A 25898-nucleotide genomic window follows, 5' to 3' on the forward strand; every position below is an offset into this window, starting at 1 on the left:
CCATTTTCATAAAGTCACTAATATTTACTTCTGTGCCTGGAGTTAGCTATTGCTAGAGACTTGCTTGTTTTCTTGTTACCTTTTACATTTCTGCTTAATCACTGTATTTTTTTCTCTTTTTGAAAAGGGTTTAAAAATCCCTCCAAAACTAGAATATTTTGCACAGACTTTTTAAGTCCTCCACTTACACAGTGATCCAAAATTTAAGAGGGTGTAATGCGCTGAACAGATAAATGTCAACAGGTTAAAGTGGTATCTCTACATTTGGAAATTAAGATTTGTGAGTAGGAAGACTGTGCATTGAGTTTAAAAGATATTTTGTTGCACTTTGAAAATACATATTGTGAAGATATTATACTAGGGCTGTGGGTAGTAATAAGTAATATAAAATAATCCTTTGCAGTGACTTGTTTAAATTGCCCAAGGTAGAATAAAAGTCAGTGGAGATGACTGGAATTACTGGTGTGCTTAAGGGCAGAATTTGGCCCATTATAATAAAAAACAAACAAACCTAGCCATTTTTCTTCTAAACAAATACACCATAGAAAACACAGAGGTAGGATTACAGTGCAGCTTCACAGCAAAAAAAGCAAATGCCTTTGGGCTGCATACATAATTCAGTTCAGTAATAGTTAATTGCCATGACAAGCTATACAAGTATTGCTAGTGTGTAAAATAGAATCCTCAGGTATCTGATGAAAATACTTCCAGTATTTTCCAGGCAAAGGCCTCAGACTGTGTCTGGGGGATTTTCATCTTATGATCATTCCTCATTTGGTGGCGGGATGCCATCTACAAAGGGTTCAGGTGCTGTGACATGGAGGTAACTGTACCTTTCTATGCACCTTTGGTCCATCTGCATCTGAAATATTGCATAGATCTGGGCACTTAATTATCAGAAATATAGTGACAAGAGGTTAAAGAGGAATAACAAAAATGATTAGGGGGCTGGACTTACTGAATTATGCAGTGTGACTAACGGTTAAATATGGCTACATATCAGGAAACACTTCATGATAATGTATTGTGTTAGTCTCTGGAATAATCACCCAGGGGATGTGGTGGAAACCTTGTTGCTTAGCAAATGTAAAACTAGACTGTCCAAAACACTCATAAATGTGTAATTAAGAACAGTCTTGTCGTGGCAAGCAAATGAATTAAATGACTTAATAGGTCTCTACTTTCAGCTCCAGATTATATCATTCTGTTAGCATACCTAGTGGCTTTCATGTACTATATTGTTATATATACCCTATTTGTGCAAAATGGTTGCCTGGAAAAGAATGCTTTTCCCCCACTGCTTCCTGTCCTTTTCAAAATGCCCAGACCGACACCAGTGTTGGTCCCTCCCCTTTCAATGGGGGATATCCTCAGAGTTTCTGAAGACCTACAAGTTGCATCTTGGCAATACAGGAAAGCAAGACTAATTCATTTAGTGCTGCCACACTGGGCCATACCCACCTGGGATAGGTTAAAATAATTAATGTTTACCACTCATACCCCAGTGCCACTTGGTGTGTGTGTGTGAGTGGGGGGGAGGTACATGCTGCTTGAGAACTCTGTGGAAATATCCTGAGCCCTCTGTGAAGGAATATACATACCAATTCAGACATACTCTCTGGAACTAAAACCTCCCTCCCATCTGGCATATCAGATCTATTTTGAGGAAGGATATGGGAGAGAGAGTTCTTCACTAAATCTTGGAGACCAATTGAGTGGCTTCACCAGGGTTCAACATTTATTTAAACTGGTCCTGCAGGAAATGAAAAAGTCGCTGAGCACATAAACAACAAATCAAGTAGGAAGAAGGATTTCTTTGCCATACATATAGGAAAGCTTTATATCATTAAGTAACCCCAAATTTAATTAAGAGTTAAGTTTCCCAGTGGTGCCTCACATCTTTCCAGAATGTCGAGGTCAGCTACACTCCAAACTCTGGCAACCAGGATATGAAGAGTTGCCACCCCTACAATTAACCTTAACTCTGTCCTCTGCGCATACTAGTTTTTTCATTTTCTACAGAACACTCAGAGGACCGAACATATGAGCACTCTAGGACATAGTCTTGACATTCCTCTTTGCTAAGGCAAAACTGGGGTTTAGGTCAAGCATAGTGAAAAGGAACTACCTGTCCTGCACTCAAGCACTGGGCCTTCTCCACACAAACCACTCCAGACTTGCAAAATGCAACCTCTCTGCCCCCCCCGTCACTCTTCCCCTGATGATTTCTTCCAAGATAGTGTCTTCACTTATCCCCTACTTAGCCCCAGAAATCACTAGCATGTATGTCACCACATTATTGATAATCCCCAGGCAAGTACACCACCACTAACGCAACCTACAGAACTTTGTGCTGAAATGAGGCATATTTGATCCCTTTGATGTCCTCATGCATGTCTCCTATTAGCTGTGCCAATATACTCCAACAAATCCCTCCACCTTTCAATACAACTACACTGACACTGTTGGAGTGCATGTCAATAAATGCTAGAATTCAAATCTGTGGAGCACAACATAAACAACACATTCTTTTAGTCCTTCCTCATGTCTGTTTATTATGGTAAATTATTCCCACCCCCATGTACTGAACAGGGGCGGTCCTAAACTAGCTGCAAGCAACTGGCGCCCTAGGCAAACCATGCAATCAGCACCCCAAACCCAAGGCAGATATAGGCTAAGGTTTTTGGTAAACTGGGAAACATTTTGCCCCTTTTTTTCCTTTTAATGTTTTTTTAAATATTTTTTTTAAACAGAGGCTTAATTATTTGGTTTGTCCGTCCATCTGTCTGTCCAACCAATGTTTCTGAGATAAGATAAAATAGAGACACGAAATTTTCAAAATAGATTTGTACACAACAGCTAAATGATATTTCAGTCCAATTTCAAATAAAAATGCATTAAAAATGTTAATTATAATTTTTATTATTACAAATCCAAAATCATCCATGACGCTATCCTGCTTTAACTGCCATTACCACCACATCCAATACAGAAAGAAATAAGAAAACTCTTCAATGAACTTTAACCTGTATTTACAAAACACTCTGAATAAAAAACACTGTACTCTTAAAATATGACTTTTCTTGCTTTAAGTTTTGAAAATTCAGTCACCCAGTTCTTTTAGATCCAATATTCCAGCTATTTCATGCTCTATTGATATTGTGGCAAGTCCAACAAGTGTCTCTTGCACCATTGTTGAACGCAGATATGTTTTTATCAATTTTAAAGTTGAGAAGCTACGTTCCCCACTAGTTACAGAAACTGGCAAAGTTAAAAGAATGCGCAGAGCTATCAAAATGTTTGGAAAACTGTCTGTGCATTTATTTTCACAAACAAACTTCAGCACTTCTTCAGGAGTGGAATGTTTCTTAAGTCGTCTTGAAAAAGCCTGAAGCTCACTACACAAATCTGTAGCATCAATGTCTTTTGAATTTTCATGAGTCAATGCCAACTCCAGTTTCATACAAAATTCTCTTATCTGTTTTGCTGTTTTCTTTTGCAAGCTGTGGATATCATATAGAAAGCCAAATACTGACTCTAGCTGCTGCATCTGTTGAAAACTTTCGTCAACCGCGTGAATAGCAGTATCAAGGACTGCGATGTAGAAATTCACTTTGAACCTTTGTTTTGGGTTCTGAATGGGTGTGTCTCGTCCTTCATACGAAAACTGCTGTTTCTTTTGCCGAATGCTAACTGGCTCTGGTTCAAATTCTGTCGGAAAGTCTATTTCTTCAGCAAACTCGAGAGGATCTACCATTGTTCTTTTGAACCCTTAATCATGTCTGAATTCCTCCAGAATATTTTTAGTTTGCTGCAGTTTTTGAATGGCAGAATGTATGTTCAAGTTCTTTTTCTGAAGCTGCTTACTGGTGAGGTTAATCTTGAAAAGGATATTATACCACAAAATGAGTGAAGTCACAAATTTGAATTTGGAAAGGCTATTTGCAAGAGCTTCTGCATCTGAACATGCCATATTGCCAGATGATCCAGTAAAGGTAATATTATCATAAATTTCAGTTAGGGCATCATAAATGTTTCCCAGTTCACAGCAAAGAGGCTTCAAAGCATCAATGAGTTTGACAAGACCCATCTTGACTGACTAAGTGGTTTCACAGTTAGAGAATTCACATGGCGAGTCAGAATCTCCCAATGACGTGTTGAGCCTGAGAAAAACACATAAACACATTGCACCAAGTCAAAGAAACTGCTTGCCTCCAAACAGCATCTAGCAGCATCATTGACAACCAAATTCAGAGAATGCGCACTGCAAGGAACGAAAAAGGCCCTAGGATTGATTTCCATCATTCTCCTTGGCACACCATTGTCTTTACCCTTCATATTACTCCCATTATCATAGCCTTGGCCACGTAAGTTTTCAACAGATAATGACATTGTTTCAAGCTCTTGTAGAATAGTTTCAGTCAGAAATGCTCCAGTCGTCTCCTTCAGTGGTACGAACCCAAAAAATGTTCTTTTATGAGCACTTCAACATTATCGTCATCTACAGGCTTTTCCATATCCACAAAACGAATGATCATCATTTGTTCAACATGACTCACATCTAGTGTACAGCCCAGTATTATTGAAAGTATTTTGCAGAATGGGCAGCTTCTACAATTTTCTTTTTAATGGGCATTTGCTAGGATTTGAATCAGTTCATTCTGCATATTTTTTCCTAAGTAATGAACCTGTGTTTCATGATGAGTTATTTTACATAGATGCTCCTTCCTGACTGGATCAAACAAAGCTAGGTATTCAACAAATTTTTAAAAGTTTCCATTCCCGGAGTGTATGATATTTCATTTCTACCATGGCCGCGGAATGCTAAATTTTGTCCACCGAGAAGTCTTACTAAAGCAATCAGACGCTCTAATATTTGTTGCCAATATTTTTCTTTTTCTTCATCAATAGTTTTTCCTTTTTTCAATCATAATTCAAGTTCTTTCCAATTTTGAAAACATTACAAATGTTCTGTACTTCTTTCATGTGAAGAGAGAATTGAAGATACATTTTTCCAGTCTTTCGAACTATTTTCAGTAAGTGATGTATCAGTTGCTTGATTTCTAAAAAACTTGCAGCAAAAGCAAAACACGAAGTCCTTCGACACTGAATATTGTAACCAGTTTTGATTAATTTCTTCCCCATTAATGAGTTTCCTCTTGTAATGCTGAGCAGAGAATTTTCTTTTATTTCCATCCTCAGGGAAGGGAAATTCATGAACTTGTTCGGGTCCAGGTTCCACGAGAATTTCCACTGTCATCACATCTGGGCCATGAAGCTGGGTCCCCATGCTGTAACTTGTTTGTAACTTCCTTATTCTTTCTTCCTTCTACTTCATTTACTTCAATTTCTGCTTGTGCCTCTGAAGGTGAATAAATTTTCTCCACTTCTATATCAGTCGGATGCTGTGAGCTGCCTTCATCCAGAAGTAAGTTTCCATCATCTTGAGTTTCCAAACTGCTTTCTTGTGGATGTGAGCTGCCCTCATCTCAAAGTAATATACTTTCATCTTGATGTTCCAAACTGCTTCCATGTGGATGTGAGCTAACCTCCTCTCCAAGTAAAATTCCTTCATCTGGATGCTTCCATCTTTATTTGGATTAAAGAGAAGATGTTTCAGGAAGGATCCCTGCTGTTTTGCTTGGTCCTTTTCCTTCTTGGCCTTTTGTTTACGATACTCAGCTCCTGAGGGCTTTCTTTTTCCTCTTTCTGCCATGGAGCATTTGAATATTGTTATACTGTGGTCCTGACTGTAAGCATTATAGCGTTAAGGATGGCTGACACATCCACCACATGGTTGGCGATTTAAACTACATTGCAGCCATCCCAACATGTCTTTTCACTGCTTAAAGGTTCAGTGATTCGTAACATACACTCACTTACCTATTAAAACAGTTAATTACAGTGTTTACACAAAAACAATATGACCTTTTTCGACATTCTAACCCAACACCGGTTGTTTGGAAAGTAATCCCCTTCCTCACGGTTACTCACTTGGAGTGTGACGTCATCACTTTCGTAGTCTATTAAGCATTAACGCTATTACTTTTCTTTTATGGACCTTATTTATTACATGTGAACCAGTTATAACAAAGAAAAGTTCATAATTATACAGCCTGAAAATAACTCTTAAAGGTACTCACATTTTGGATTTATAATGCTGAAAGACGTTATTCTTTACTCTTTGGCACCAAGAAACACAATTTTCCATAGTATTAATTTGATTCTTAACCATCTACCTGTGACGTATGTTAAAATGACTGTTTGACATGTATCAATTCGCGATATCTCCGCTCTACATGAATTTCCGGCTATGCGACCTTGATGTATATTCGAGTTAGGTGTCACTAGCATTGCAGCTCTTGCTGCTGGCGGATGTATTTCATTGTGGCTGAGTTATTGCTTATCCAAATTGTGGAGTGGGTCATCTTGACCCTACGTCACAAATTGGAAAAAAACCTCACTAAAATATTACTTATTTTTGCAGTAAATAAAAGATTTGACATATTAATAAATTCTCAGAAATGTAGTGAAATGAATTATAATTCATATTCTCTCCTTATGCGCACAGGAATTGAAATAATGACATCTTCATTATTTTATTTGTATTTTTTTCATCTTTTTCATTTTTTTTTATTTGACTTTTTTCCCTCTAATTTGGTGCCCCATTTAACTTGGCAGCATAGGCAACCGCCTAGTTCGCCTATATGGATGGGCAACCCCTGGTACTGAACCATTCTTAGTGGCTGTTTCCAGTTACAGAGGGCAGGGTTAAGGTTGTGTTGTGGGAGTGGCCAAACTTTATTTTTCCTGGTTTTCAGAGATTTGACATTCTGGAAGGACATGGTGCACCATTGGGCAATCTTAACCTTAACTCTGCATTAAGGTTTTGGGCACTTAATTCTCAGCTTTCCCATGTACCACAGCCCAGCTTTCTGCCTCCATTTCTTCTGATTCTTTGGCAATGATTACCCCAGTCCCAAAATGTACTGTTTAGTCTCTGCTGCCTTTACATAATCTCCTCATCTCCAATCTCTCGTCCAGTCCAGTCCAGCCCAGTTTTCCTACCTCAGCCCTCCTCCCTAGGGAGAGGTGGGTGTTGGCGAGGGCCCCACACGCTGAGGAGCTGGGGAGAGGGTTCAGGGACTGCCATGGAGGTAGTGGGAACGTTTGTGGAGCAGGGGAAAACATGAGGGGGCAGCATGGATGTGGGGAGTTTTGGGGGACAGAACTGATGCCTCCTAATATGCCCCGCTGCACAGCTCTGAACTCCTCCTTTCCACCCCACTCTTCCCTGTGCTGCCCCAACACCTCTCCGCATTCCCCCTCACTGCTCTGACCTCCCATATTAGGCAATGACTTCATCCATCCTTTGTTAGTCCATCCTGACCTATACATCAAGGACCAGATTTACAAAAGTATTCAGGCACCTGAGTGCCTAAGCAGGTTCAGTGTCTGTCTGCATCCTTAGCTGGCTAAATATTTTTGTAAATCTGGCCCCATGTATGTCTGCCAGCACCCCACCACAGAGGTGAGTGGATTAACAGATGCAGAATAGCATATAACTTTCTGGTGGAATAACAGCTTGTTTCAGAGCCTTCTCTGGCCCCTGATCAGTTGAGCTGTGGCTGATTGACCAGAGCCCAAAAGAACACTCCATCATGGTTTTGATGAGCATGTTGCAGCCTGAGGGCAGTAAAGAATTTTTTCTGTTTTATATATGTCTGTAGTGTTAACTTTGTTCTCTTTCTTTCTTTTTTTTTTTTACTTAAAAAGAACTCTAATACATCAGTGAAGCTCCGGAGGAAACCTCGTGAAAGCGATTTTGAAACTATTAAACTGATTAGTAATGGAGCTTATGGGTGAGTAATCCATGAGTGTAACAGCTCTTCTGCATTTTGTTTTTGCATAATTTCCCATTATTTTTTACTGTAAACAGCAGGGAGGGGCGTGTGATTGTGTGTGTGTGTGTGTGTGTGTGTGTGTGTGCGCGCGCGCGCCTGGGTGCTTTTCTAATTCTGGTTTCTAGTCCAAATGCATTTCCCATGTTATTACTGACAATTGTGATATACAAGAAACAATTGAGCTTTCTGCTAACTGGTGCTAGTCAGTAACAAAATCCAGCATACGGCAGTGTCTTGAATTAAGATAACGTATATTCTCACCAAACAAGATGCTTGGGAACCTGTAGAACTAGATGCCACATGAAGCTAAAGATGAAATGTTAAAATGGAGTTTTGAAGAAAATTTAAAAAGTCTTAATATTGAAAGCAGAATTTTTTTCAAATTTTGAAATGGAGTATAATTGAATCTGTAAGAAGTACACTGTAAAATAGTGTTCTTGCCCTAAAAACAAAGACACTGTTTTAAGTGAATACATAAAATATTTTTTCCCGATTGAAAATAAATTTATACCAGTCTGTTTAAACCAAAGATGCCTGAATGATGTCATACTGAGAACTCCATTGGCAGTTTCAGTTCAAGGGCCTCGCTTGCCTGGATAAAAATGGAGAGCACTCCTCTTTCATTTGGAAATTCAACACACAGCGATTGGATGTCCCAGCATGCAATGCTCTCTCTTTGCAATGCCATGCTGCTCTGATTAAGATCAGACATTGCTTGATGTGCCCTGTGGTGTTTTTTGGGCTCCACCTCTGTACACGAAAGGATTAAGGCAGGTCTATAGATCCAAACTCCTGTGCTGGGAGAGGCTCAAAAAATGGATTCAAACAATTTGGGTCAACCCTACGGTTATTGAGGAGCCCACTACCAAAGAAAGTTGGCTCTATTATGGGATGAGGAGCTGTTTCCTGGTCCTGACCTCATCATGCTGATTCTAGCCCTTTCTGCTCTCAGCCACAATGTGGCAGCTGCATTATATGTCTGAGTGCTCACTGCAGAATTCCTGAATGTAAAAGAGTGAGCCACTACAGTCCACCTTCCTATCCAGTCCAGTGGGTCCTCATGCTCACTTTTAATGTCTAGAGGCTTATGCTAATACGCCTCTCTGGTCACAATTAGTTATTTCTTTGTTGTGACTCATTGACCAAGGGAGTAGGAGTATTTTGGGCTGCAGCTAATTCACCCTTTATGCCAGTGACGGTCAGTCACTATAGTGCATGCAGGGGCTATTGTCTGTGCCCAGACCTGCTTACGTGGCTCAGCAAAAAGCCTAAAGAAAATGTAGCATAATTTTCATTAAAATTACATAAAAATCCAAACACAGCTCTCAGTACTCAACCTCACACAAATCATCCCCTCAATGATTTTCCCCTAGGAACCTCATTGCCCCATATTCAATTCTTGGAAAAGTCCTCTTCACAGCAGGAATCAGCTGCTGCCACCCCTGCTTCACTGGTGCATGCGTCTCTCTCTCCTTCCCCTGACAGCTGCTCCCTCCTTTCATCTTGTCCCCAACTTTCTTATTGGAGGAGGGGGAAGATAGGGAAGGTACTGACTTGGCTAGCAGGTGAAGAACAAAAGAGCATCTTAGCCGTTGTACCCACCCAACGTTGGAGGGATTCCTGGTGAGGAGAGGAAAAGAGAGATGGGGCCAGGAACCCTGAGCCTCCATCCAAAGGGCAAACGTTAGGAAGGTCTGTCTGTGCCTCATGCTCCTTACACTCTAAGAGCCTCAGCCAGTCATAGAGCAACATAGTGCAGAGAGCCACCTCTAGTCCAGAGCAGATCAAGTTTCATAGAATTGTAAAGCCAAAAGGGACATTTATGATCATCTAGTCTGGCCTCCTGCATAACACAGGCTGAATTTCACCCAGTAATTTAAAGCAAGCCCAATAACTTGTGGTTTAAAATGAATTCAGGCTAAATGTGTGAAACCTTTGGGATTCACAGATGTTTTCATGAATAAACCAGTGGCTGTCAAAATGTTCTCAAGCTGCATATAATGGGACCCCACACATCACAAACTTTCATAGGAGAAATGAGTATTGTGTTCTGTTCTGTTGTATGTGGTGGTGTGAGAACCAATATAGAATAGAGTAGAGTACTGGTGATGGAATATACAAACCCCACACTGGTAAGGAAGGGCTCAAGCAGCAACTCTGGGCCCAGGTGGATTCACTCTGCCATACCTGTAAAGCATTCATGTCTTGGAAGAGGAACTCATAAGCACCTTTCTGGTTAGATTTCCACTCCGCTTTACAAGGTAGGAGGTAGATTAATTTGCATTGACATTTTTCAGGCATTTAGTGTGGTTAGTTGACTTGGCAGCATGTGATTGGTTAATTTATTGTATATTTATTATCAGCACGTTTAAAAGGTAACATATCATTAGTACCTGAATTCCTCTTATCCTCTATAAGAAACGGAATATAATTAAGCAATAATGTCTGTTGCATCTGTGGATACAAAGCAATAAACTTCTTCATAGGCATTTATTACAGTATATTACAAGTATAAACAGCTGAAATTAAAGTTATTGTTATTATGCTACACGGATTTTTTTTCCTCTTCCAGTGTTTTTCCACTTCATTAACTTTTGAAGTAATCTAAATATGTGTGGATTCTGCCTGTGCTTCACTGATTTATTCTCAGGAATATGTCACTAGGTATTTTGTGATGTGGCTTGTTAATACTTGATTATGTTATTGTAATATTTCATTTCTTTCAAGGATGTAGTGAAAGGATTCCTCCTGAACCAAGTGAGAAGCAAATGTTATCGAGTGCAGTGTTTTTGTTTGGTCCTGCCTTCATTAGTGAAGTGAAAGGCTTTGATGATTTGACAGCGTAATTGTTGGTCTTGGCACATTGTAGCAGAGATTAGTCAGATATGTTAAACTCCATGAGTTTAAATTTGAACCATTGTTTTTTTTAAAGTTTGAGTAAATATCTTTGCAGTATTCCACTTTGTAACTGCTTGAATAAACTCATTTGTAGTGTAATTAAATGAGTGTATAGTAGATGAGGTATATCGGGCTTTTGGGAATGGTTGGGAATATACAAGAAGTTAAACAAGCTGTGAATCAGTAAACATGTAGGATGCAGGCCAAATCATTAATGGTTTCACAAGCTGTCTATCTTAGACACTCTCACCAGCCAAAAGGTTTTCCTTTAATGCTCCCTAAATTTTTAATTTTCATTACTGTTCAAGCAGATTTTCTCCTAATTTTAAAATTTCAAATGGTAACATATAGGAACTCTTTGGTCCACTCACTGCAGCTGCCGTCAGCATGCCTGCACAATCAAGTACATGTTACAATTAGTTTTATTAGGTGTGTAAACTCCCCATTTGGATTTGTTAGGCAGTTGCTTTAGTTTTGCATAATAGTGCCTGCTTGATATGGTGCCAATTACATCAGTTGAAAAAGGGGTGGTGAATTGAATATTTGGGATGGGTACATGCGACATACTGGCCAAGTGTCTCTCTTTCCCCACTAGTGTCTGATCTATGTAGAGTAAAAAGCCCTAATACTGCTACTAGCTAATCCAGTAATTTCTGTCAGTTGAATGGTAGAGGCTAGTATTTTTGGTGTTGAAGGCCCTAGGCTCAGTCTCCATTGAGGACATGTGCATGGTGGAGTCATAACAAAATGGTGGCCCATCGGGGATTTGAACTCTTGTGCCCTTCAGATGCTCAGATGAACGTCCCATAATAAGAGGAGTAACACCCTGGGTAAGTGTCTTGCTTCTCTCCAGTAGATGGTAGATAGAGAAGAATAAGATCCTTCTAATGGTACCAGCTACGGAGTTAGCTCAAGTAGTAGAGGCAGATACTTTTGATGCTGAAGGTCCCATTTTCAATCACTGTTAACTGTAGGGTGTGTTGCAAAGTGCTGGAAAATAATTTCTCAATCGAATGTTTCAATTACTCCCAGCCCTCCCTTTTATTTGGAATGCAACAAATTGGAACTTTCACTGAGATTATTCATTTTATAAAAAATCTAGGCAGTAGAATCATTGTTTTACACGAACTTTTACAAACAGTAAAGGTGGGAGGAGATACTCTTAAGGAAGGTTTACTCTAGAAGTGCTACATCGGCGCAGCTGCATTGGTGAGCTGTGCTGCTGTAGCGCGTCTGGTGAAGATGCTCTATGCCGAAGGGAGAGCATTATCCTGTCGGCATAATTGCTCCACCTCTGTGAGAGGCAGAAGCTGTGTCGGCAGGAGAGCATCTCCTGCCGACATAGCACCAGTGTGGACTGTGCTTAGGTTGCTGTAACTTGTGTTGCTTGGTGGAGTGTCTTTTTCACACCCCTGAGTGACATAAGTTAGATCGACTTAAGTAGTAGAGTAGACCTGTCCGTAGATATTGAGAGAGACTTTTTTTCAGCTTCAAGAACAAAAATCTACATGAAGTAGTCAAACAACTGCAACTAGTAGCAGGAGGAAAACAAAATTATTGGGTTTTATCAGAGGGGTAGTTGATCACTTAGTGTTTGGGTATCAGCGAAATATTCCTACTTCTAATCTTAAATTATTACCTGTACACTTATCACATTGACAAACCATAAATCACAGTTGCCTGGATGGTTTCCCTACATCATAGACTACAAAGCCTCAATTCTAGGGTGGTGCAGAATTCACAAATCTCTTCTCAGGAAACTGTACTTGAAAATGAAGCTGCTAGCACTTGAGATAGACACTGTAGCTTTTAAACTGCAACTATAGCAAGGAACCTCATTTTTCCTTAAGGAGTTCAAGGTTCTTTGATAAATTAGGAAACCAGGTCAAAGAGACTAATGCAGCTTCTCTAGCCTTAAGTACCAAATCTACACCAGGTTACAAAATGTAGAAGTCGTAATAAGGGCTTTAAACCAGGACTGAAGCGCTGTAGTTATTTAAGGGAAACTACATGCTCTTCCTCCTGTGGCACATTTTGAGGCTACCTTGTGCAGGAAAAGTCTTCCACGATTAACATCTGCATTTGACTAGGTAAACCTTTTGAAAATTTATTTTTAAATCTCCTTTAGCTGTGGGGGTGTATTATCCTCTGCATCTAGCCCAGCCAAGTCAGATTCCATTTTTTTCCAGAGCCAATGTTTTCAGGAAATAATAACAGGATTATTGAAGTAATTAATATTAGAGCTGAAATGAAGCAATATTTGAAAGATCATGTCAGTGATGAGACTTTTTTGGAGGAGTAAACTTTGCTTATTGTAATTAAATGTAAGATCAATAAAATATAGGATACTAGTGCAAAACTTTGTCACTAAATATAAATGCTATTCATCACAGTGAGGCAGACTATGCAAGCAAACTCCAGCAGCTATGCCAAGAAGTGGATAGAAAGGAAGGTAAAAAACCCAAACCCTCAGTTCCAGAAACTAGAAGATTAGAATAATGCCATTCAGAACCAGGAACTCTGGATTATCCAGCTGATTGAGACAAAATTCTAGTTGAATGCTACTTAGATGAAGTAAAAACAAGTGCAAAGTAAGAAATAGGTGCCCCAATGAGTCTTCTAAATATATTCTGGATGAAAAAGTATTTACCCTCTGTGCGATTGTGCCCACTTACTTAGTTTCTGGGCACCAAGGAAAATTTTGGTTTGCAAGCAGTGAATGGGGCCAGGTAAAATTCCTGGGAAGTAATGGGCCAGAACTTCCCGAGTGCTAGAAATAATAGTTTACTTGTGGTAGAATGTCTTGCTGACTTGTTGCAAATAAAGCTTATCACCAGGGATTTATGAGTGAGGACGCCCAGAATCTGAGCATTCTTGTAACACCATGTGGACTCTGAATGAGCTTGTATTCCCTTCAGGGTTGACTATTGCACTGGCAGCTTTCCAATGTTGTACAGAGGAGTGTTTGATGGGCTTTTGGGATTAAATATGCATCCCATTTTACATGTTATCATGGTCTATAGCAAGGGTTTTGACCAACATATGGAAAAATGCTAAAGCAATTGTGTAGCTGTGAAGTAAAAATAAAACCTGTAAATATAGTCTCTCTAAAAGAAATATTATAGCTGGGAAGATTAATATCAAGTGAAGTGCATTGGGCTGACCCTTTAAATATGGTCAGCACTCAAAATTAGAAGCAAAAGAAGACAAAAATAGTCCATTAATTACAAAAGCGAAGGGATTTCCTGGTATGCTATCTTGGGTTAAGTAGTGTTTGTTCTCATGTTACTAAAACCTTGTGACCTTCTAAAAAAAAAAAAAAAATAAAAAACAAAGGAAAGAGCTGGAAGAGAGAGCCAATTGTCTTATCAAAGTCAACTGGGCAGATATCCACTAAGAGGCTGAAGGCCAATTTTGTTCTCCACTCGCACTTCATCAATCCCCTCCCATGTGATGATGTATCCCAAGTTTGATCAGCTGTTCATTTTGCACATAGATGCTTCAGCCAATACATGTGGGAACAATATTGTTTCAGCTTCAGTGCTATACATTTCAAGTAATAGCCTGTTAATCAGAAACATCTATCCAAGACAGAAATAAGCTACCACTTGCATTCAAAGAAGGTAGAAATCATGACTTTTAAATGTATCACATTGAACAGTTGAGGAATAATCTGTAGTATGCTCCAGGTTTTCCCATCTATAGCAATAACATCTCTGCCAATGTCATGAAATAATGAGACCATATTTTTGCTACTGTTAATTTATATAGCTTATAGTTACCCTCCAATCCTAGGAGAAATCTCTAAAATTAAAGGTATAGCTGTAAACTGGACCACTAGGGTGAGCTGTTCATTGTGGCTCCTATCAAGCAGCACCGCTGTGTTGTTATTAAAGGTAAGGAAAGGGAGAGAGGCAGGAAAATCAGACCTGGAAAGAAAAAAGAGGGAGTGAGATGCAGGGGTGTAGAGGATGTGGGAAGATGACCTACAATATAATGGGCCCTTCAATATAATGTGGGACTTCCCCCTTTATTTGGTAAGCTGTTGTACAATCATAGAAGCCTAGTTCAGCGGGTTCGGGGCAGATCAGAGTACAAAAGAGCATGGTACAGAAAAGAGGCCTGCCTAGGAATGTTAAGATGCAGCAGGAGAAGTTTCTGTAATTTTTTTCAGTCTTCTTGCAATGAAGTTGTGATAAGTTCAGCTTCTCAATCAAGTGTTTCTGTGTATTCCTCCCAGCCCTCTCTTCCATTCAGAGTGCAACATATACAAAGACTTGGAAAGCAGCTGGCTTTCCTGATGATGTATATAGATGGTAATTCACATTACTAAATTCCCCCCCCCTTTTTTTTTTTTTTTTTTTTGAAACTGCAACAACGTTTGTACCTTTTTATTTAACTCTTCTTCCCTGGAAAGTCTTGCTATTCAACAACCATTTCAGTGATTGTTCAGCACATTTAACTACCAACTTTTAACTCAGTGTGAGTTGAGAGCACACTCAGGATTCGGATCTCAATAACTGTGGTATAGAGTCGTTTCAGGTATGCTCAGGATATTGACAGGTTGGGGGGAAAGAAAGGTAGCATAACTACCATGAATTCAGTGTAATATCAGAGGAAGAAAGGAAATCTACAACATGAATGTATTTGGAGCCACTTTCTTCATTTCAGCAAGCACCAATATGTGAGAGAGAATTCCACTAGACACTTTCAAAAACCTATGTTTACCCATGTCTCCATCCATGTTGACACAGGGCATAGCTTCAGATATAAATACAAACAAAAGGACAAGGAGTCAAAAATGCTGCAAGTTGAGGTGTCCTCCTGTGGCACCAGCATGAAACTCAGAATACTCAGTTTCTGATTACCTGAGTGAATATAGCAGTCTGAGATCCCACGGAATTGAATAGTGAATGGTGCCATGAGTTTATCTTCTTTGTCAGGCACGTGGGAATGTAAAACGCTGCACAATATAAACAATGAGTGCATGTGTTTATATACATGTACTGTCTTCTGCTCCCTTTTGAGTTTGGTACTGCTTGAAGTTGACAAATATTTTCTGAAGAAATGTGGACTGCTGAGCCCTGTTTACATGGAAGCTTATATGGGTGCCTACCTGTGACGTTAAAGGCTGAGGTGGTGCCATAAGGAAGTGTTATATTAATTAGATAAAGGCTCTGATATTAATCATGATGATAATTTGTTTGGCAAGTCAGATACGTTTGATCTTACTAGTTCCTGTGATGTTGTCTTTAAATTTAAATTACTAGCTGCACAGCTCTATAGATTGTGCAGAAGGAAGCATTTTTATTAAGGCTCAATTTTAATAGCCTCCAATTAATATCTATTACTGCATCTTTAAGAGCTCATCTTGCTAAGCCTAGCTGAAGGGCAGCTTTTGGAGTCCATCAGGAGCGCTTCATAGGCCCCAATCCTGAAAAGGGAGTTCCTTCACAGAGTCCTGCAGAGTTCAGTGAGACTATGTATTGACATCAGAATTCCTTGGAAGATCAAGGTTTCTGGCAGGTGAAGGGGTCACTTTCCCACACATAAGATGTCAGAAGGTAACAAGAATGAGAGGGTTGAAGTAGGAAAAAGAGAGGAGGACAAAGGGACAAAATTGGTACACAGAGGCTGAGTTTGACAGGAAATGGGGACAAAGAGAAGGGAGAGGGAGGACAGAAAGAGCAAATGGGAAAAGAAGGGGGTTAGAAACTAAGTGAAAGGGAGGGTGGGGACAGAGAGGAAAATAAATATCAGGGAGTGGTGGGAAGAGATGGAGGAAGAAAAGAAAGAAGCCAACAGGGAGGAGAACTGATCTGTGGAGTTGCGTAACTAACTCTACTAGTAACTAACTCTGTTTTTTATTCCACTTGGGAGGGGCATGAAACAAGAGCAGGTCTTTGTAAAAGGCACAAAGGGCAGGGCTTGACTCACTGCCCAGGGTGTTTTCCACCTAATCATTATGATGTAATGTCTTTCAGCTGCCCTACCCTTGATTGGGGACTGTACTTTCAGAGACAATGGAAAGGATTAATGACAACCTTTTCAATCAGAGAAAACACTCACCAGGAATAATCACAGCACAAAAGAAATAAGAAACAACTTTGGCTGTTCAGAAGGGTTTATACATTGCTCTAGTGTGGGGCCAGAGTACTCTTTATCAAAAATAGTGAGACAAAAAGTAAATGCTGAGCTGCCTTTTTTATTTAAATAATTATATTGAGATATAAGTGGGCCTCTGGGGGGCACAAATTGAATTAGAAACTACATAATCGACTTCTGCCTTTTTCTCTGCTTTCTCTGTCTCATCCTTTCTTTTCCCCACACCCTAACTGCTATGATAATTACATACTAAAAGTGCCCTGAGCAATAAATATTACAAAATAGAGGTAATGCAATGTAAACATTTTTCAGGATTTGCCTCCAGGGATTTTTAGGAAATGTAGTAATTTACATCCTGTGTCCATGCTCCAATGCAGGGGTCATGGACTCTGTGATCTTTCACCAAATCCTGGAAGCAACCAGGGCTGCTCAGATGCTGCTTTGCTTTCACTCTGCCCCCCCTAAATCCCAACCCAGATGACAAGAAGCCCAGTCAGTGTTGCCCCAATGGAATTTCTACATATCTAGGCCGAGACTTAATCCCACATTAATATGGAAGCTAACACGGTGATCCATTTTGATGGAATCAGCCACGGCTGATCTGCCCTGGGTAGTGGTAAATGCTGATGTTAGGGACAGGGTGACTGTAACAGATGAGGCATTTTGCAACTGGCAAAGAGAGAGAGAGAGCTATCCCACTGAGCAGTGTTTGCCCTTCCAGGCATTTCACATATGAAACCTCATGAGAAATCCATGACTTATTTGAAAATTCCCTGAAATGGAGGTTGAATCATAATTATGACACACACTTGCAGGATAGGCACTTGTCAGAATGATTTATAATATTGGCCATAGCTGTTTTTTCTCTATGAATCCTTTGCAGATGGAAATGCCCATTTGAGCTGTGAGCATTTGTAGGCTTTATTTAGGTTTTTTAATTGTGTGTAGTTGATATGTCAATTGAGGCTGCATCTTGATCATAAACAAAACAGTATTTGGGAGCTCAGATTTGAAAGACTAGTTAATAATATATAAATAAATCTAGTCACTGACCCCTTTTTTCTCCTGTTGTTTGGGCTGTTTCAGTGCCGTTTATTTTGTGCGACATAAAGAAACCAGACAGAGATTTGCCATGAAGAAAATTAACAAACAGAATCTCATCCTCCGAAACCAGATTCAGCAGGCCTTTGTTGAGCGTGATATCCTGACATTTGCAGAAAATCCATTTGTCGTCAGCATGTACTGCTCCTTTGAAACTAGACGCCATTTATGTATGGTCATGGAGTATGTGGAAGGTAAAGTATTTGTTCTCTTTACAGTGGGAAGAAAAGTTTATTTTAGCATCAAAAAAGGAAAATCAGCCAACACAGTATTTACATTACAAAAGCTCACCTATGTGTTCTCTGTACAGTAGCTATGTACGCGTACTATCTAAATCCACCAATGAGATGGCTTCATTTCCAATCGTTATCTTTTGGTGATTGCCTGTAAAATGCTGGTCTTGCAGCTCTAAAGAAAAGTAATGCTCTTTGAATGAGTTAGTTCTAATTTATAATCATAAGTGTCCTGTAACACTGGAAATTCATGTGAAAATAAAGTTAAGAAGTTTTCTTCTGCTTTTGAAATTTTCACCACTTGTGAAAATGATAGTGTATCTGAAAACAATTTACAGTAACAAGCTTGAAACATCAAAGAGACACCTTCAAGGGGACCATGACATTGAGAGGAAAGAAGGTCCAGTGGTTAGACTGTTAGCCTGGGTCATGAAAGAGAGAGAGATCCTGTGTGATCTTGGTTGGTCTTTCTGGGTGTCAATTCCCCATCTGTAAAATGGGTATAACAATACTTCTCTACCTTACAGAGGTATTGTGAATAAATACATTAAAGAGTAAGAGATATGCAGATTCTATGTTGATGGGGCCATATAAATATGTTAGGTAGGTAGATAGACTAAGGGCTTGTCTACACTTACAGTGCAGCTGCGCCACTGAAGCCCTTAGTGAAGATGCTACCTATGTCAACAGGAGAGTTTCTCCTGTCAGTGTAGATACTTCACCTTCTTGAGAGGCAGAAGCTATGTTCCCAGGAGAAGCCCTCCTGTTGACCTACCGCTGCCTATGCTGGGGGTTAGGTCAGTATATCTACATTGCTCAGTGGTGTGGATTTTCCAGACCTTTGAGTGACATAGTTACGTGGACGTAGTAGTGTAGGCCAATCCTAAGTCTTAATGATGGTATTTAAGGTAGTGAATCAAAATTTAGCACCAAAAAAAAAAAAAAAATTTTTTTTTTTTTTTTTTTTTTAAACACCTGAATCTCATTCAGGGTCTAGGATATCTTTATGCTGCTTCAGCACCAGTTTCTACTTCCTCTCCCTCTCAATAAATAAATAAATAAATAAATAAATAAAAATTGCTTGTATGAAAATATTTTGCAGAATAAACCTAAAAGACAGTATTCAAATAATGAACATTCAGAATCCTCGTTGTGCAGTTGGTAAATATATGGAGGTCCACGTATGCCTGCATGTGCAGCATGTCTTAGTTATGTCTGCCCCTCAAAATATATGATACCACCTCGAACTTTTTGTTTTATATTTTCAGGTGGAGATTGCGCTACTTTAATGAAGAATATGGGTCCTTTACCTGTGGATATGGCAAGGATGTATTTTGCTGAGACTGTCCTAGCCTTGGAATATCTGCATAATTATGGAATCGTACACCGGGATTTGAAGCCAGACAAGTAAGTGTATAGAATATAACCACAAAAGAACTTTGTCTGAAAATTAGTCATATATGAAAGTTGTAATTTTGCTCTGCAGAAAATGCATGTTTGGTTATGAATATTATCCCATACATTCAGAATTCTCAGATAATAGATTCATAATATGAGTGGGGTGGTTTAGCCTTAATTATAGATGATGTGTTGATTTTTACAATCCTATAGGCAACGAAAAGCTGTAAGACTAGCATGAGCGAAATACATTTTTTCTTGAGGCCGAAATGAAGGATATAATGTTTGGCCAATAAGAGCAAGCTCTCTCTACATATACTTTGTGTACCCTATTTAATGCTGAATATGAAAACAAAATTGTACATACAAATTCTTACAAGTGTTAAATGGGTAATCTTGCCCTTCTGTCACATTTCTGCCGTATTTGGGTTTATAATACTTCATATCTTCTGTAAGTGTAAACTGCATTACAGCAGGTTGCTGAAATAAAGACAGAACCTGACATATCTTCCACTAATTTTCATTGTCACTTGTTTCAAAACACATTTGAATCCCAAATGAGTCTGAGTCAAAATACCCACCTGGTTCTGTGTATCTATTGTCTGCCAACTTAATATCTGTCAATTTCTTTTCTTTACCCATCTTCTCCCCTATTTAAATGAATGGCACAGTTAATTAGAGGTAGAAAAAACTAATGCCTCTTTTTCCAAGTATCAGGGAGTAGCCCTGTTAGTCTGTATCCACAAAAACAACAAGGAGTCCGGTGGTACCTTAAAGACTAAATAAATCTGTTAGTCTTTAAGGTACCACCGGACTCCTCGTTGTTTTTCCTTTTAAAGTTAGAATCTATTTGTATGTCTTCCAGAATGCTTGCCATTTCTTCTTGTGCTAACTACACTGTGCTATATTTTTTGTGGTCTTTATGTGGATCCTTTTAAGATCCTTTAACTATTAGGTGTTCAAGCAGATATAAATTATGGTTTGTTTAAATCCAATAACAACAACATATGTATCATACATTTGGTAACTTCCTGGATGCCTCTGTGTCTAGCCCAGTAGCTTCCTAAATTGTTTTTTAAACAGTTATGTAGTGCTGTTAAAGCATTATTCTGTGACTATAATAAACAACCTAGTACAGTTTTGGTTTATGTTATAGTAATTGAGTGTCATTCTGATTTGCAGTTTATTAGTAACATCCATGGGACATATTAAGCTTACAGATTTTGGGCTTTCTAAGGTGGGGCTAATGAGCATGACTACAAATCTTTATGAGGGTCATATTGAGAAGGATGCTAGAGAGTTCCTTGACAAGCAGGTAAGGGATGCCTTTTTTCATTTTTACACTGAGAGATTAAATAATGCTGTATTTACCAATGGGATATGCCATAATATTATATAAGCCATTATTATTTCTGCATTGGTATTTCAGATGTATGCGTCAGAGTTACCTTTACTGGTGCACTGCAGATTGTTCCATGCTTTTTTCCCTCCTGCATTATGGTCTATTAGTAAGATGAACGATCTAATTGTGTGCAAGTGAGATCGTGAGAGAGACAAATGGAAAACTGTTTTATAAGGAATTCAGGAGTCTCAGCAGAGTATTTGCAGAACTCATGATGCATTGTACAATCAAGGGTGCTAAAATCCTAGCTATGGCCCATTTCCCTTTAAGCATGCCTCATTACCATTTGCCCACAATCTGTTCACTGTAAAAGTTACTTAAGGTAAAACCATCACAACTTTCATGTAAAAATAAAGATATGTTTAGATTAAATAAAACAATTGTTTTAATTGACTCTTGTGTATAAAAAACAATCTTTTAAAACTCTATTTTTCGTAAAATGCATTTTTTGCATACAATACAACCAATTAGTGTAGGTCATTCTTTTTAAAATATTAATTGTACTGCAAGCTGAATAGTGTAAAACATGCCGAAAAGAATGTTTAAAATTCTCCATGTTTTTTCTAATATCTTGCTACATCATGAGAATTATTGGGGAAATTTAAGCACAATAGCTAGTGTTATTAAACTTCACTTGTTTAAACATTTTCTTTTTCTCATTTTTAGGTCTGTGGCACACCTGAATATATAGCACCAGAAGTGATATTGAGGCAGGGTTATGGCAAGCCAGTGGACTGGTGGGCCATGGGAATTATCCTTTATGAATTTCTTGTTGGGTGTGTGCCATTCTTTGGAGATACACCAGAAGAGCTATTTGGACAAGTGATCAGTGGTAAATATCACCATGAAAAACTGAATTTCTTAACCTGCTGAAACCAATTACTTAATCAAAAAAGATATTTAAGAATTTACTTAAAAGCTAGCATTTTTCAACTAGTTGTGCCAACTCATGTTACTATAATACCAGCCATCAAAATGACGGGTGAAATTTGAACGAAAAACTGAACTTGTATTATACATCAATAATGAGTTCAGAAATGCAATAACACGATAGGTCGTGTTTCTAAGTACACTGATTAAAAAGAAAATAACTATTAATGGTTGGACAGTCAAATAATTTGACTGTCAGTCTTTCCAGGCATTGTACCAGAGAAGAAAAGGTTAATGTGGACTGCATTTGCAGAAATGGAAAAATGCCTAATGGCACAATGAAGAAATTAACAAAAATGTAATAAAACCCTAAAACAAATGTCTCCCAAATAATAAATAATGAAAAAGAGAGGGAAACGAATTCAATTCACAGATTGTTAATGATTTCATTGGTGGTTGTTATAGTGTAATGTTATTTCTGTAACAGCTGTTCTTCTTTCATTTAAAATTCAATAACCTTTTAGATTTTAACCTGCAAACTGACCCTAAGTATTGTCATGCAGCTTGTGGCAAAACTAAACGATAATTAAATAGAATCTCTCACTATCCTACCTGCTGTTTCCATAAATTTCCCAAATGCATAGATGTAGATTGCCTCCGTTTTATGCCAAAAGTTTATCAGAATGACATCTCTGTTATTGAATGTCTTCCAGTCCATTCTAAGGTATACATAAAAGGTCCACTAGCTAAAAAATAAAACAATCCCATTTAGTATGTTAAGGAGGTGTTCTGTTATCATATCACTGTTCTCTATCTCTGACTTTGCAAGTCAGGCATGTTTGTAATCTTTAATGAAGTGGATTTGTGAATTGCCGGCAGTATATGACCTCTTTATACAATATCCTAGCTGTTTATGGATTTATAACCATGCTGTTTTCTGATGTGATGCACCAAGGCCTGAGTGGCAAGGGGAATCAACTGTTTAATTAACACAAGCAGCAAATGCTGGCTTTGTTCTCGATGCCTTATGGCTGAAATGCATATTCATGTTTTATTTTATCCAAATCAGATTTAAACTGCAGTAGAAGCTGCAGGCAAACAAACATGGAAATAACTCATGGTTTTTATTGCATTTACACACACACACACACACACACACACACACACACACACACACATATCTTTAGGCTGCTCTCTTAGATTGTGGGGGAAGGAGAGATATTTTATTATTTATAACAATTTAAAAAATGTATTTTGGAACGTTACAGTCCATGCTATATTCTTTCTTTTTATAAATTAAATTGCCACATTTTAAATCTGAGGCCCTGATCTAGTTGATACATAAGCTTGTGAGTCACTGTCTGTGTTTGACTGCTCCCAATGACCTTATATGGATGATTCATGGAAGTATTTGTAATCTCGCTCCCCCCCCCTTTTTTTTTTAGATTCAGATTTTTGATTTTTTTTTAACCTGTATCAGATTTTTCCTTTCTGTTTAATTGTAATTATTTTATTGAAGTCATTCATATTGCCAAATCATACAAGGTAACTCCTTTCTGCAGTGAAAATAGCCAGGTCCACATGTATTGCACAGCCATGGAACCTGCTGTAGAATCGAACCCTTGCTACAGTTTTGTTCTCCAGGCTTTATCGGTGAAGTCCTGACCCCATTGGAGTTAATGGGAAAGCTGCCATGAACTTCAGTGGTGCCACAGTTTCACCCTAAGTGTATGTCTACACACCAGCTGAGAGGTGTAATGCCCACACAGACAGACATTCACCCTAACCCTCTTAGGCTAGCACCTAAAAATAGCAGTGTGACACTGCTGGCTTGGGGGTTGGGCAGGACTGTACTCGCTCAACTAGTCTGAGTCACTGCCTGCCCCGCTGCAGCCACACTGCTATTTTTAGCACACACGAAGTTAGCGCGTGTGTATCTACCTGCACTGGGAATCCAACCTCTCGGCTGCTGTATAGACATATCCTTAGAACAGAGCTTCCCAAACATTTTTTTGTCAAGCTCCCCACTTCAGAGATTCATGTCCTGTGCATGCCGCCTGTACCCCCGGGGGAGGGATGGCCGGTACCCATGGGAGGGGCAAGGGGTACTCATCATGTGGAAGTTGAGGAAGCCTTCTGCTTTCTGCACAGTTGTGCAGTCTTGGCTGCCTCCCATGCAGCAAGTCAATGGGGTCGCTCTGAAGGGCCGAGCTCAGAAAGGGAGCTGAAGGCTGCACCTCACTGGCTACCTGTCAGGCAGAGCTCCCTCTTAACCTCAACCATTCAGCACAGCCCCGGTTCTGCCCGGCAGGGGCCATGAATGGGGCTCTGTGCTCTGGGACTGCAGTGAAAGGGTGGAGTCCAGTAGGAGCTCTGTTCAGCACGGGGGTCAGTATTTCTGAGGTGCAGCCTTCTGCTCCTCGCTCACAGAATCCCTGCCAGTGTCCCCATCAGAGGAGCGTAACTGCAGGAATGGAAGTGAGACTGGCAGAAAGCATGGTCCTGGCAGCCGAGACCTCCTGCAAAGAGCAATGTCCGCTACTCCTGCTGGATAGAGCCCCCTCCTGAGCATGGCCCTTCAACATGGCCCATCAGGTCCTCAGGACCTTAGGGCATGCCCCACAGTTCGGAACCTCTCTCTGAGTATATTTTGACTAGCTTTTGCTCCTGTGGTAACGTGTGTAAATTGATTACTAATTAATTTGAGTTAGTTAAGATCTTTGTAAGTGGTGAGCTTGGCTGTGTCCTGAAACAAATGTTTCGGCATGTTAGGTTACCAAGTCTTCAGTCCATAAAATTGACAGTCAGTTAATGCCAATTACAGTAGAAGCAAAATCTCTAGCTAAGCATTCATTTAAAAAAAAAAAGTCTTTTAATCCGTATGGATGTGGGAAAACCCCTTAAGAACATGAACCAAATGTTAACCTATGTAGTATTTTCTGCATGAGTTTGCAGAAAGCCTGAAACAACAGATATGACTCCCCCCCACACCCCGACCCCATCCTCGATATCTTGTATACCTCTGAAATGTAAACATGGTGATTTAAATGTCATCCTTGCTAATTATTTAATTGTTGGTCATTTTAATAGAAAAATCCACTTTTTTATTGTGTTTAATGCAAAATCCCAACTGCCACCCATGTCTCCCCAGGTACCTCAAGTCCCAGTTGTCCCCTATACGGCTGCCAACATCTCTAGCTTCTCTCTGACAGCTTGTACAATGAGTCCATATGTAGATTAAAATAAATCTGACATTGAAAATCTATGGAAAATCAGCACAAATACAAATTGAATTAAATACGAAAATGGGCCCTCATTGCCATTGTATCTGAGCACCTCAGAGTCTTTAATGTATTGCCCTGTGAGTTAGGAAAGTACTGTTTTCTCATTTTACAGAGAAGCTAAGTGACTTGCCTAAGGTCACATAGGAAGCCTATGGCAGAGCAGGCCCCTTGAACCTAGGTCTCCCATATCCTAGGCTAATGCGCTAACCACTGGACCATCCTTCCTCCTTATGGGGTTTGGTGTTCATTTTCATATTGAAGTCATTGCAGATTCCCATGTTTTAATTTAAAGGAAGGTTGGGCAGAATTTCCAGTCTGCCGTGACCAGGGTGCTGCAGAATCCAGGAGACTTGCCACAGAAATTAAGTCCATCTTGTCATGAAGTACAGAAGACCTTAGTGATAGTCAGGGTTAACTGAAGTATGTTGATGGCTTTTTTTCTCTTAAGTAGAAGAGATATAGGAAAAAACTACCACGTTGGCTTGGAGCTCTGTAAACCATAGGCACCGACTCTGTGGGCTCCAGGAAAAAAAATGGAAAAAAATTAGCACCCACCGGCAGCCAAGCTTCCCTTCCTCCCCCCCACCCCGCCCATCGGCAGTCCCCGCTGATCAACCTCCCTCCCTCCCCCCAGCTGTTCTGCAGTGTGCAGGAGGCACTGGGAGGGAGGGAGAGGAGCGGGGATGGGGAGTGCTCAGGGGAA

The 25898-nt window shown here is 39.5% G+C and overlaps 1 protein-coding gene across 5 annotated transcripts in view; it reads left to right on the forward strand.

Moving 5' to 3' along the window:
• Nucleotides 1-25898, forward strand: part of MAST4 (microtubule associated serine/threonine kinase family member 4) — a 262752-nt gene that overhangs the window by 211809 nt on the left and 25045 nt on the right. For all 5 annotated transcript variants that reach the window (XM_034773436.1, XM_034773432.1, XM_034773434.1 and 2 more), the window contains 5 exons: nt 7777-7862; nt 17994-18202; nt 19510-19648; nt 20822-20954; nt 21708-21873. In XM_034773436.1, the coding sequence (XP_034629327.1) occupies nt 7777-7862; nt 17994-18202; nt 19510-19648; nt 20822-20954; nt 21708-21873 (733 nt within the window). The remainder of the gene's footprint in view (nt 1-7776; nt 7863-17993; nt 18203-19509; nt 19649-20821; nt 20955-21707; nt 21874-25898) is intronic.

Source organism: Trachemys scripta, chromosome 6 (assembly GCF_013100865.1).
Source record: "Trachemys scripta elegans isolate TJP31775 chromosome 6, CAS_Tse_1.0, whole genome shotgun sequence".
NCBI lineage: Eukaryota > Metazoa > Chordata > Testudines > Emydidae > Trachemys > Trachemys scripta.